Raw genomic sequence first — 13,672 nt, forward strand, 5'->3', positions numbered from 1 at the left:
CATACATGTATACATAAACAGACATTTAAAAAGCATGACATCACTCAGTAAATCAATAGATGATCCTCCTCCTCCCCCCCCCCCCCCGAATGATAGGATTCATTCACTGCAAGTGGGAATGGTGGGTATGACATCAATTAACCCTTAAAGGTCAAGTCCACCTCAGAAAATGTTGATTTGAATCAATATAGAAAAATCAGACAAGCACAATGCTAAAAATTTCATCAAAATCGGATGTAAAATAAGAAAGTTATGACATTTCAAAGTTTCGCTTATTTTTAACAAAAGAGTTATATGAACGAGCCAGTTACATCCAAATGAGAGAGTTGATGATGTCACTCACTCACTATTTCTTTTGTTTTTTATTGTTTGAATTATACAATATTTCAATTTTTACGAATATGATGATTAGGACCTCCTTGTCTGAAGCACAAAATGTTAAAATAATGGAATTCCACGTGTTCAGGGAGGAATAAATCTTCATTTCATATGACAATGATGAGAAAATAAAAATATTTCATATTTCATATAATAAAATACAAAAGAAATAGTGAGTGAGTGATGTCATCAGTTCCTCATTTGCATACCGACCGAGATGTGCATATAACTGTTTTGTGAAATGAACCGAAACTTTAAAATGCCATAACTTTCTTATTTTACATCCGATTTTGATGAAATTTTCAGTGTCATGCTTGTTGAATTTTTCTCTTTTTATTAAAATCAAGTTTTTGTTGGGGTGGACTTGTCCTTTAACGTTCCATGAACACATATCTGTGCATCCACTGGAGTGCCACAAACACATTTTTCGTGCAATGGTCAGACAGCTATTGTTATGCCTATTGCATTATGAGGAGTGCGATGCATGCATGAGTGATTCCATTGTTCAAGTTCAGCTTATGGTCAAGAGGTTTAACATTATTGTCTCAGGAGTGACTCCCTTTTTCTTTATAAATAAAACAATTAAATATAGACTCTGAAAAAATGGCACTCGCTGATTACATTGAGTGGCACATTAAGAGTTAACTAGTAACAAATAGAATTACACTCTACAATATCAAAATGCAAAACTTCATAAGCCCGAATTCACAAAGCAGGTTATTAAAACCATCAGTTGAACCCATCGTTTATGCAGATTTCTTGTATAAATTACGCTTTTTTACCGCGTATATTAAAAAATGTCCAATGCTGATGCATGCTTTAGTGAGTAGAAGTGTATTCATGAATTCAACGAAGATGCATATATTTACATTATGAAAAGGAGGAATCACATTTTAACCCCCCCCCCCAAAAAAAAAAAAAAAAAAAAAAAAAAAAAAAACAGCCATTTTTCTAGTGTATTTCACTAAAGACAAAATAACCTCACTTTTTTATTGGCTAAACAAACTTTTGAATACATGTACATGTAGCCCTCCAAACTGAAGAGTTCAAAATCTTCCTGTACACATTCTACATGTACATGTCTACAAGATATGTACAATTACATTTACATGTGTATTGCATCATTATTTTTCTCTCATTGATGAAAATAAACAAGAAGATCACTGAAATCCCGATTAGCATCAAGATAAAAAACAGACGAAAAAACAACTTACACACAAATTGGCAAATTTCTTCTTACACTCTTTATCAATCTCTATACATCAGGCCCTGAGACACTTAATAGTGATTAATTGCAAGACTGATTTCTATAATTGATCGTATTGATTATATTATTACAATCAATTGCAAATATCAGCCCTACTGTACATGTCCAGTACGATCAATTACTATTAAAGGGGAATCCAGCCTTGGCCATAAAATGTTGTGTTGGGAAGGAGAAAAAATAAATTAAACAGAATGGTGAAAGTTTGAAAGAAATTGGACAAGCAATAAGAAAGTTATAGCTGCTTTAAAATTGAGATCACTAATACTACGTAAATTTCAAATTGGCAACTGGGAAAGTAAATTATGACAAAGGGCAAGGACAACTTTCCCATAGGCCATGTACTTTATTATCAGGGATTTGTGGTTTTCTCCCAAGTACCCATTTCCCTGGGGCAGTAATCTAAATATAACCCAGGTAGTATATTGTTTTATGTCCTCATGAATGAAAAATATAATTTGAAATAAAACTTATGGGAAAAATGACATTTTAACCATAATATGTATTGGAGTATATGGAAGAGTAGTCCTTTCCTTACATCACTATGACATCCCATATGCGGCCAATTTGAAGTCTCCATGGGTATAGTGATAACCAATATTTACAACTTATAAAAATTCATAACTTTCTTGTTGTTTGTCCAATATTGTTCAAACTTTCACCTATCAACTTGTCTGATTTTTCTTTTCCTTATAAAAACAAGTTTTTATTTGGGTTGGATTCCCCTTTAAAGATTTATGTCACCGGGCCCTGTACAGAGTGAACTTTTAAAGGAAAAACTTACATGTACATGCAGCAATAAGAGGAAAATACAAAGTTATATGTTGCCAATTTTTAGTATACAAATTAAGCCAACCAAATAAGGATTTATAATGTCTTGTCCAAAAAGAGTAGAAAGAGTACTCATGTACATGTATTGTAGGCTGCATGTACAGAAGCAGAGAGATATTCTCATCTACAATCTTAAAATGGTGTCCCTTAAAGCAGTTTTAAGGAAACCAGTTTAGAAAATCACTTCGCTTTTGTCCATATCACCATCTTTTGCACTGATATCCAGAACCATTTCATGTTGCTATGGGGATGCTCTCAGTGGCGTCACATATATTGTGCCAAATTTGAAACTGCAGCATAGGCATTCTACAGACAGTAGCGCACTCAACGTGCACACTCTCGTACTTCCATGTAAAGATCAGCTGTGTCCACAGCACACCACAGCACAGTACACTTTAACCAGTAAAAAAAGGCAAGCGGTCTTGAAAACCACATGACTTGGCTTTCCAAACTGGTTTGGAAGACCACTTAAGATTGCTTCCAAGACCACTTTGAGCAGCCCCATTACATGTTAAAGTACTATAGTTTCCACTATTAAAACTTTAAAACTGGTTTTGAAAATTATTTTAAGTAGATGAGAATGTGTTCTTATTTTACATACAAACTACATTATACATTTAATACATGTATGTACAATACATTTTATCGCGTAAAAACTATTATTGCAAATAAAATGCATGCATACAAAACAGGAAAGACAAGGTTGATATGATGCATTTCACAAAATTCAAGGTGAAATATAAATCATGCAAAAAGTCAAGGTGTAATATAATTTACATGTACATGTATACATTACAATGTACATGTCCAGCAGAACTGTATATACATGTACTGTCATGCAAATTATTTCTTCTGTCGAGTTTCTGAGCTCCATGCATAATAAATGTACATGTAAGTATTGCAAATTCATTATTAAAATTCGCTCTAGAAAGAACATGATTAATACTTGATTCTAATCCAGTTTTGTCTAAAAGCTGAATTACAACAATTTTTTTTTTGGGGGGTAGGGATGTACATTTAGCTTCACTTGCTATTGCTTTTAGGTACATTTTTATTACGTAAAATGAACTTTCTTTGTTGTTCCTGCATTTTGTTCTGAATCATTCAAATTTGCCATGATTTGGGTATACATTGTAAAGGGAGGGGGTGGGGTAATTACATGAATACTGTCTATTTCTCAAATCATGTCACACTGCCATAACGTTGATAAAAACCCACTAAATTGTATAAATAGGATAATACAGGACTGTACACAGTGTACATGTACATGTAGCATGTGATAAAGAAGGGGAAAGCACCGGGTATGTACTGTACATGTATGTATCGTTCACTTTAAAACCATTGTCAAAATCAGCTGATTTATCTGAAAGGCAATGAAGCATATTGATTGGTCCTCCGGGTATACTTAATTGGTGTGATCTCCAAGGTTCTACACATGTATATCTGAGCCAGGAGAACCCATCCCCCCCCCCCCCCCCAACTAGGGGGTACAATTTATCACCATTGCTCTTCAGATAAATTACTTGTTTTACAATATTGTCGCATACATGAGTAGGCTAAGAAGACCACATTGTAAAGATATCAAGTGGACTGTATCTCTAACAACAATTAAACTTCAAACAGCGCAAGCATCAAAGATTTGCCTTTTCAGAGCAAATTTAATGATGCTTTGCAACACTTATGGCACAGGATGAGAAGATAAAGTATTGCCTTAGTTTACAACATTTAAAAATTTTAACCTTGCTACTCGGTGTGTTTTTGGGGGTTTTTTTTTAATAGGAATATGTATCTATATGAAATCTCTGGTATTTATCTACCTGACTTAACAAAGTACAATGTAAATGTGTATATTGTATTAAGTTTTGGTCAACCTCATTACCACAATTTGCACACTGCATAGGCCTACACGTAGGACCAAATATAAATATGCTGATGCTACTTACATGTAGTACTTAACACATGTGAAAGCTGAATATACTGTTTTTCTCGATAACTTTGTTATAAAAGTGAGTAAATGGCAAAAAAATTTCCAGCAAAATGTATGGACTTAAACTGACTTTGGCTTTCATATAACAACATCCCAATCTTAACACTTGTGTAGTGACTGTTATATTTTTTTTCTACTGCAATTCTCTATGAACATTGAAATAAACAAATCAAACAAATCTACAAGGAGTGCCCTCTCTCAACCTTATTTTATTTTCTTTCAAAAGGGCTCAATGAACATTTATCTTACAAATTGAGGGACTTGACCTGATGGACAAAGATTATTGTCCATCATGACATTTTCAGCCCAGTCATTTATTTGGAATGAATTCTATTTCAAATGAAAAAAAAAACTGTGCAATTAATTTTAACTTTGATCATACTGTACACCCAATGAAAATACATTTTCATTACATATCCTCTACTACTACATCATATGATTTAGGGCAGCGCTTCTCAAACGGTGGGCCACGCCCGGCCACCAGTGGGCTGCGAAGCTCTCTCAGGTGGGCCACGAGAAGCTCCAGAGGGAGAAAAATATGAGAAAATTAAAATACATGTATAGACTTTTCACAGACCTGTTCGAACATGGTATGTCCGATCAGTCTAAATGGGTCAAAAAAAACTAAAGCACGCTTATCATGCATATGGTTTTGATAAAGTTTAATGTTGTGTATACATGTAGTTAATTGTCGCCCATTTACCGGACATTTGCAAATGCAGATTAGTTCTCAAACTGTTTGTTTTGAATGTGCTTCAGAGCTTTGTGTTCAAATTTCACAAAACATTTTTGCCTAAAAATCGACATTTTCTTAAAATTTTCGTAGGTGGGCCTCCATAAAAAATCTGAGAGTCAAAGTGGTCCTCGAGTAAAAAAGGGTTGAGAAGCGCTGATTTAGGGCATACACATTCATATACATGTAATCTGGTAATGAATTGGAATAGTGATTTTGAAATATAGAACAAAAGAAAAACCCAAAACACTCAATTCAATAAACAGCAATGAAAAGGACTCACACCAGGGAATCGTCTCACTACATGTACCTATTTCTTGCTAATACTGTATTAATTTTTATCTCATCAGGTTTCTCAAGCTTTATTGTATAAAGCTCCCTCAAAACAGTAAACCATTTGATATACATGTATTGCCAAAAAATGTGTACACATTGAACATGTACGCAATCATTTGACGTTTGTCATTACCAAAACCTGATTTTTTTCATAAAATATACAATGAAAAAAAATGTAAGCATTTCAAGCAAAGATAAATCTAAACCTTTCAGTAAAAACTGAATTTTATGTTTTCACACCACCAGAAAGATAATCCCACAAGTTTACATTTGTGGATTTATAAATTTACTTTTGAAAATGTTTGGCAAAGAAATGAGTACAGGCACAGTACTTCAATCCTGCTATATTAAAAAGTTGTACTTTTTTCAACGTCAAATGTTCATTGCCAACAAGTGATGAGTTCACTGAAAATTGATTTGGGCAAAATAGCAACCTCATGATTTCAATAGATAATATTGGCATTGATCTCATATGTTTAAGTACCTGTATTAAGATTAAAAGCATACCTGAAAGATTACTAAAACTCCAATGGAATGTTAAACTGGCTAGTATACTACAAACTGTTGTAACTTTTTAAACATGATATTGTGTTACCTGTTCATTAAGACAGTACTTCCGCTGTTACTCATCCCCGAGTAATTCTCGTTCAGCTGTGAAACGGAAGTGAAATGAGAGTCTGAAGTCGACAAGGAGTCAGCAGTAGGAGATGATCCGTTGAAGACGCTGTTTGGAAGAGTCAATGTGCAACAAGACATTCTTAAACTTGAGTCCGGAAGCTCTGCAACCACGTCCCATTCATCTGCGTCTACGTTGTAGCAATGGATGTCCTTCTCACGCTGCCGACCAAGGCCATTGTAGCCACCAACAACATAGATCTTCTTGTCTTCCGTTGTTGTACAGCCTGCCATGCTAAGACCAGTCAGCATGGGTGACATGGTAATCCAGGTATCTTCTTGAGGATTGTACCGCTCAACTCCCATCACGTCTACCCGATCTCCATAGGAGTTCAAATGGTTCCCACCCATAACATACATCATTCCACGGATAGTGCAGCTCATGTGAAACCCTCTAGCAACACTCATTTTGCACTTGGGAATCCAGTGGTCGATCTCTCCGTTGTACATGTAGCTCATCCGGCTGAAGTTGTGGGTGGCGAATCCTCCGCTGATGTACAGGTGGCCATCTACGACGGTTCCAGACATGGCATATGTTGGTTCATCCAAGCGATGCAGGTATTTCCAACTATTTTCCGTCGGATTGAACATCTCAACTGAAGCCAGGGCACCCTGTTCATTCTTACCTCCCACAGCTATCAAGCTGCCTCCAACCACAGCCAAGTAGAAGAATGCTCTTCTCTGTTGCATAGGACACATCTGCAGCCACTTGTTGAACCTAGGATCATACCGATGAACAGTTCCAATGCTCTCCTTGCCATTGGAGTTCAATGTCACCTGCCCACCGACGACATAAACAAAATGATTGAGGACCACCACACAGTGATCCACCCGCTTCAGAGGCATCCTAGATAGTTCCTTCCAGCCATTGTGTAGTTCATCCATAGCAATAACCAGGTTACTCACTCTATGATGCGGCAGTTCACCTCCAATGGTCACGATGGCTTCCTTGGTCGACCTGATGCGGGTGCGAGGGGTCTGCATGGCCGGCTGGCGGTGAGGCACCAGGTGGTAGTTTAAGGCTTCTATCAGGAATCGATGGCATGCCTGATCTTGCATCATGAAGTCATGTGACTGGACATGTTCCACCAGGTCATCACTTGATATCAATGGGAATCGAATGTGCTTCATCAGGTGAGCTGCATGTCTGTAAAAATCAATTAAATAAAATGTTAAGTACACAACTATTTTTGCCTAAATATCAGGGATATCACAGCAAGATGGCAAGGAAAGATGGGAAAAAGAGGTGTAAAAGTAGTAGGCCTTAAATATTGATACTTTCAAGGCAATGCCACTTTTCTATAGGACACATTTCTATAAAAGCCCAAATGGATATAATACTTTTTAAAAATAAATATCAAATACTAATGACTCAAAGGGAGCACTGAGGCCAGTCTAAAGGGCATCTAAGACCTTGGATTAATTCAAACCCTGAACTAATGTTAATTTATTGAAGCACGGAAATCAGACATATTTGAGATTTGCGATTGGAACTCATCATACATGTACATGTAGTATGATGCACAAATGAATACAGATGTAGAAGCACAACAAAAGGAACGAAAGGGAGAAACTAAATTTGGTGTGAAAATGGACTGTACTGATTGGCTAATAACAGTTAATTGCTACTTTCTGATCAAAATCAGACTCCCCTACATGTACACTTTATTCCTAAGCAAATCAGTGCTCTACTTTCAACATCAATCTTTGCATGAATTTCCATCTTATTTGTTGTGTATTGCTTCCATTCATATTCTGATGAATGCACATTGTGCTAAATTACCACCACTACCTCATGACTACATGTACCTCAAAAGACTACTAAATATCTGTATTCTTTATATGGAAACATGAATGAAAAAATAACAATTTGCAGTAACAAGTGAACATGTCAGATTGCTTTTCCCTGAAGAAAACAAAACAACTATTTGTTTTCATTATTGTAAAGAAAAATATTTTTGAGTACATGTATAGGCTTATGCTGTTGATTTAATCTTATGTAAATCTAAATAAAGCAAGCAATATATACCACTAAATTCTATACCTGAATCTTGTTTGCTTATCATGGTTTATCCACCTAGCTGCAATTCCAAAGAGCTGAAACTCAGAGACAATGGACATGCGGTCTTGCTTCAGGAAAAAACACATATCATCATACTTGAGGGACTGGAACTCTGGTCTCTCTGCTACCGTCAAGAAGTTATCAACGATAAACTCATGCACATCCTGCTCCAACTGCTTGAAACAGAACTTCCTGGAGAGGTGGAGGATTCCGATGCAGTTCTCAACGGCCAAGACAGACATCAGATACTGGATGCAGATGTCGATGACACGCTTCATCTTCAACTGAACGGCTCCAGACACAACCTTGCGGACATTCTCCAGGGTGAGTTCTATCTGAGAGGTGTAAGCATAGTGCAGGAGCAACTCCAGACTGTCCTTGGTGATGTTACTGTGGAGTTGGACGTCACGGACGTTGTCATTCTCAAGATAAATAGACCTGAAGTACTCGCTGCAGGAAGCAAGTATAGCGCGATGTACAGCAAAATGGTGACCATTGGCAATGATGTTCCCATCGCACAAGATCCGCTGCTTCCACAACTGATGAAGCTGGTTGAGAATGTCTTTACCATGCTCAGCACACTGGTACTGTCTGCTTGGGGCTGGAGCATGACTACGATGTGGCTCTGGTCTTATAGGGTTCTGCATGCTGAAATTGTTGTTTATTGCGATGCGTGCAGTTGCCATTGTTATTCTGGAACGTCAGCCACTACTTCATATCAAAGAGTTTGATAATTCCCAAACCTGGGCAGAGAGAAATAAAACAAATTATTTCTTATAACCGAGATATACAGTCAAATACCTACATTATATTTTTTAAATTATCTGAATTCACAAAGGTGGATAGTATATACATGTATCTTCCACCCTTGGGCTAAATTGTAAACTTCACACTGTGATTCATATTTCACAAAAGATTTTTTCACCCTGTTGCTAAATTGACATTTGTGTTGGTGATTTTTGAAAGTATGAATGCTTGTAAGCAAGCAACCAGAGGACCGACGGCTTAAGGTCCTCTCCGAGGGACCTGGTAATGAGGACAAATGTCTCACCAAAGGGCACTAGCGCACCAAGTGGGAATCAAACCCGGGTCCCCGGAATCCGAAACCACCGCTCTACCGAATGAGCTATCGCGCCTCCAAACATGTTGTGTTAAATAAAGCACCCTGATCGCTTAGTTAACCCACTTTTGTGAATCGCATAGTTTGACACTTGTATTACATGTACCATTGCGTAAAATTACATGATTTACCCCATGAGTTTTAATATCAACCCACCTTCAAGAAATCAGGAAAAAAACTTTCCTTTCAAACAAATTGATGCAATTCTCACATCAATTGTAAAAACTGTTGTTGTTCTATAACGTTCTTTCTGTTCAATAGGCTGTAAAATGATGCAAAATTAAACTTACAATCTTCAATATCATATGATTCATTTGCAGGTAAATCAAAGGCCAGTCAATATGAGCGACATTAAAGAAGATTCCAAAAAAGGCATCCCTTCAGGAGAAAATATTTTTACAGATTGAAGTTTTAGAGTCTATTCCAACTATTGCCAACTTCCCCCCCCCCCCCCACTTTTCCATTTGATTACATGAATTACTAGATTAAAACTGTTTAATAAAACAAATTTTTATCTTTCCGGTCCACAATCATTTTTTTTTACCTTGTGAGCTTTCACCTACATGTACATGTACTCGTTTCAGCAGGCTTCTTCAGACGAGTGCTGAATTGCCGTACGTAGATTGGATATCAGCAGCGCAGGAAGTCTGTGAGAATTTTTTTCTCACAGACTGCCACGCTGCTAAAAATTTCATCAACATAAAAAATAAGAAAGTTATGACATATTAAAGTTTCACTTATTTTTCACAAAACAGTTATAGACTATGCACAACTCAGTGATATGCAAATGAGAAAGTCAACGATGTCCTTCGCTAACTATTTCTTTTGTTCTATATTGTTTGATTCATACAAAATTTCATTTTTCACAGATTTGTCAATACGGACCAACATGACTGAACCATAAATTTTATGGGAAAATGATGGTAATTTCGGCATTATCCTGGTTTAAGTCACCAGTCCATCCACTGCGGTTTATTTCGTCAGCGCTGTTGACTTCTTTCAACTCCCATTGACTTTGTACACAATTAACAAGTACACACACAAGAAGAGAGGTGACTAATTTTACGATTTCACGTGTTCAGGGAGAAATAAAAGTTAAAACTTTGATTCACAGGACAATGCAAGTGGGACAATGAGGGAAAAAAAATTCATATGTGAAATAACAAAATACAAAGGAAATAGTAAGTGATGTCATCAGTTCTCTCATTTGCATACAGACTGAGTTGGGAATTCGTGAAATTAAGCAGAAGTTTAAAACTTAAAATTGTCATATTTTTCTATTTTTACCACTCACACAACATGCGAGGTTAGTATACTAACCTCGCACAACACATGTGATTTCATAGTGCATTTTGACGTTTTCATTCATCACACGAATGTGAGGGACTAAACTACGCCAAACCTTTCAATATTTGTCCAAGTATGTTAATCTTGATCGTATGACTTAAGTTTATTTGAAAAAGGAATTATAAATTATTTATTAAAGTGTTTTTATCGCTTACCTCCAAATCTCAACCAGGATACTTCGTTCGATCCGTCCTTAGTCATCCTCATACTGCGGTGGAAATTACGCAAACAACAATCGAAATGCGAAATTTTCCTATCGAACATTCTCGATTCAAGTCGTCGGCGCATAATAGGAAATTGTACCAAAAATCAACAGGAAAAAGCGAGAAAGGGAATGGAGGGGGCGGGAAAGGAAAGGAGAGACAAGAAAAGACTGATCAGGGGAGGGGGAAAGGTAAAGGAGAGAGAGGGAAAAGGAGACCATAAAATAGAAAGAAAACAAAAGAAAGGAAGAGGGGAAGGGAGAGGGAAAGAAAAATGGAAAGAGCGAGAAAAGAGTCGGGGAGGGAGAAAGGAAAGAAAAGAAGGTAAAGGAAAAGCGAAAAAGGGAAGGGAAAGGGAGAGAAGAAAAGAAGGGAGAACGAAAATGGGAAAAGGGAGAAGGAGAGGGGATGATGAAGGGGATAGGAAAATGTCAAGTTTGAAGATCTGAATATTAACACTAAAACAAAATTAGACTCCCATGTTTTATTTATAAAAATACCATCTTTTTCATGATTATAAAGGTTCAACGTCCCTGTTCTAGGTCTAAACTTCAACATAAATCTACTGGCGCTTCGCGCTTGAATTCTGGAGGTCATTCCTCTTTTAAAAGTATAGGTAATCTGTCGGACTTTTCAAATCCCAAATTTAAATCTTAAGCGCAAATGCCCTTGCATTATTTTTCATTTAGATACAGTCCTGTCATCAATATCAAAAACTCTAAGCGCGAGCTTCGCGCTGGCATCATTTTTGTAAGTGACATTTGATGTTGTTCATATTTTAAAAATGTCCATTTGTTGAGGTTTAAATGTCCAAAAGTTCAGCGCTCGCATAATTTGTAAGGTAAATAGGCCTACCCTTTTAATTGTTATACAAAGGCGCTTATACAACGTCCAGAATGCAGTTCGGAATATTGAAAATAACTATTGGTCCCGCTATTTCTGCCCGTGCGACAAGTATTTATCATTTTGAATCATGAGATTCACCTTTAAAATATGATGAAAAAGTATCGTTAAGACTGAATTAAGAAAAAAAGAAGCTCACGTTTCACGCTCGCATTTTGATCCGTTAGCTTGTGATAATAATGGTGACTTCGTTAATATATCTTAGCGGACATGTCCACCTTTTGGTGCTTCAAGAAAATTAAACACAACACACAAATAATAATAGAAAACGAACAAGAATAGAATAGATAGTTACCTATCCCACTCATGAATTCTTATTTAACAGTCCACAAAACGTCTTTTTTTCGTGTTAGCTTATTTCATATACATATATATATATATATATATATATATATATATATATATATATAGGTCTCCTCATCATGGTTATAAAAAGTGCTCAGAATGTTTTATTTTCAAGTCCTTGTATCAGAATTTTCAGCTCGGGCAGCTCTATCGCATTTTGATTACTATCCTGTTGATTTATTTACTTGAACAAAATATTTAAAATGTCCAGCTTTTAGAACAGATATCAAAAAAAGGTATTCACCTTTGATCATAGATGAGGAAGAAGAAAAAAGTGCAAAAAAATAGGAAACAAACTAACGAATTAATGTGACATAATTTTTCTTCATTTCAAGGCGACTCTTTAGTTTACATTTCATCATCGCTGATGGCGCTACAATAGAAAATACCGCTTGACAGCAAAAAAAAAACAGAAAGAGGAAAATAATGCTGAGCGTCTAAAATGCAGCTAGCAGTACAAGCTGCAGAACCGTAAACAAACATCTTGTGAATAATATCGCGCGCCCTCTTTAAGCAAAAGTTTACAACCACGATGACCCTGCGGTATCTACGTGAAGATCACGAGAAAATGCTTTTTTTTCCTTAAAAACACAACAAAGAGAAGTCAAGAAACGATCCATATGGTTCGGTAAGTGTCATAGCACAATTAGAAACATTATTTTAAAAGGAATGGCATAGTTATTTTAGTAAAAAGGGTGTGAAAAATTCGCGTGCACCATGTGATATGAATCCTTCGCACGCGAGATGCATTGATGGCACGAGTGTATTTTTACATCCGATTTTGATGAAATTATCAGCATTAAGTTTGTTAGAAGTTTCTCTTTTTAATTTATTCAAATCAACTTTTTGTTGGGTGGACTTGTACTTTAACGTCAATGTTCTTAGGCTGTCCCCCTTCAATGACAATGCTCACCGAGTCACCGACGCTCATGTGCCCCGCCCTGCAATGAGTCACGCAAGCACAAGTGATCATAAATTGATAAACAAACAATACACTGAATGGAATGCGTCGGGCACACGCCTAGCCTATAATATATAGCGGGCCTAGCAAATGCGTAAATGGTGATGGATTTAAAAGATTTCACCCCATCTAAATGATAATAAAATGCATATCATGCTCAGATATTCATAAGTTATTTAAAAAGATACTTACGTATGTAATGAATAGGCCTAGGTAAAATTTTATTTCTAACGCCTTTAACGGAAAGCGTCATCCGTTGCTATTTGCTATATGTAATTAGTCAAAAGAGGGCGTTCTCCCCTTTTGATCCAAGGCCTATATGTTTATACAGTGCGTCCCAGAAAAAACGAAACCGAGATTAAGCGATGATTTATCATAACTTAATCACAAATACAATAGACAAATTACCTACCAATGTAAAGCTTAGAATCTCCTCTTTCATTTGATGTTACTTAGATTATTCCTCATTCACGCTTGAGTGAGCAAAAACAATTTGAAGAAAGGATACCAAAAACTCATTTGGCGGG

The 13,672-nt window shown here is 36.4% G+C and overlaps 1 protein-coding gene across 1 annotated transcript; it reads right to left on the reverse strand.

Moving 5' to 3' along the window:
* Nucleotides 1–1,342: 1,342 nt before the first annotated feature.
* Nucleotides 1,343–13,434, reverse strand: LOC129276390 (kelch-like protein 14). Its single transcript, XM_054912767.2, has 3 exons — nucleotides 13,338–13,434; nucleotides 8,249–9,009; nucleotides 1,343–7,351 (listed from the first exon to the last, which is right to left on the reverse strand). The coding sequence occupies exons 2-3, from the start codon at nucleotides 8,950–8,952 to the stop codon at nucleotides 6,121–6,123; spliced, it is 1,935 nt and encodes a 644-aa protein (XP_054768742.1). The 5' UTR covers nucleotides 8,953–9,009; nucleotides 13,338–13,434; the 3' UTR covers nucleotides 1,343–6,120.
* Between the last annotated feature and the right edge of the window lie 238 nt (nucleotides 13,435–13,672).

Source organism: Lytechinus pictus, chromosome 14, assembly GCF_037042905.1.
Source record: "Lytechinus pictus isolate F3 Inbred chromosome 14, Lp3.0, whole genome shotgun sequence".
In the NCBI taxonomy this organism is placed as follows: domain Eukaryota; kingdom Metazoa; phylum Echinodermata; class Echinoidea; order Temnopleuroida; family Toxopneustidae; genus Lytechinus; species Lytechinus pictus.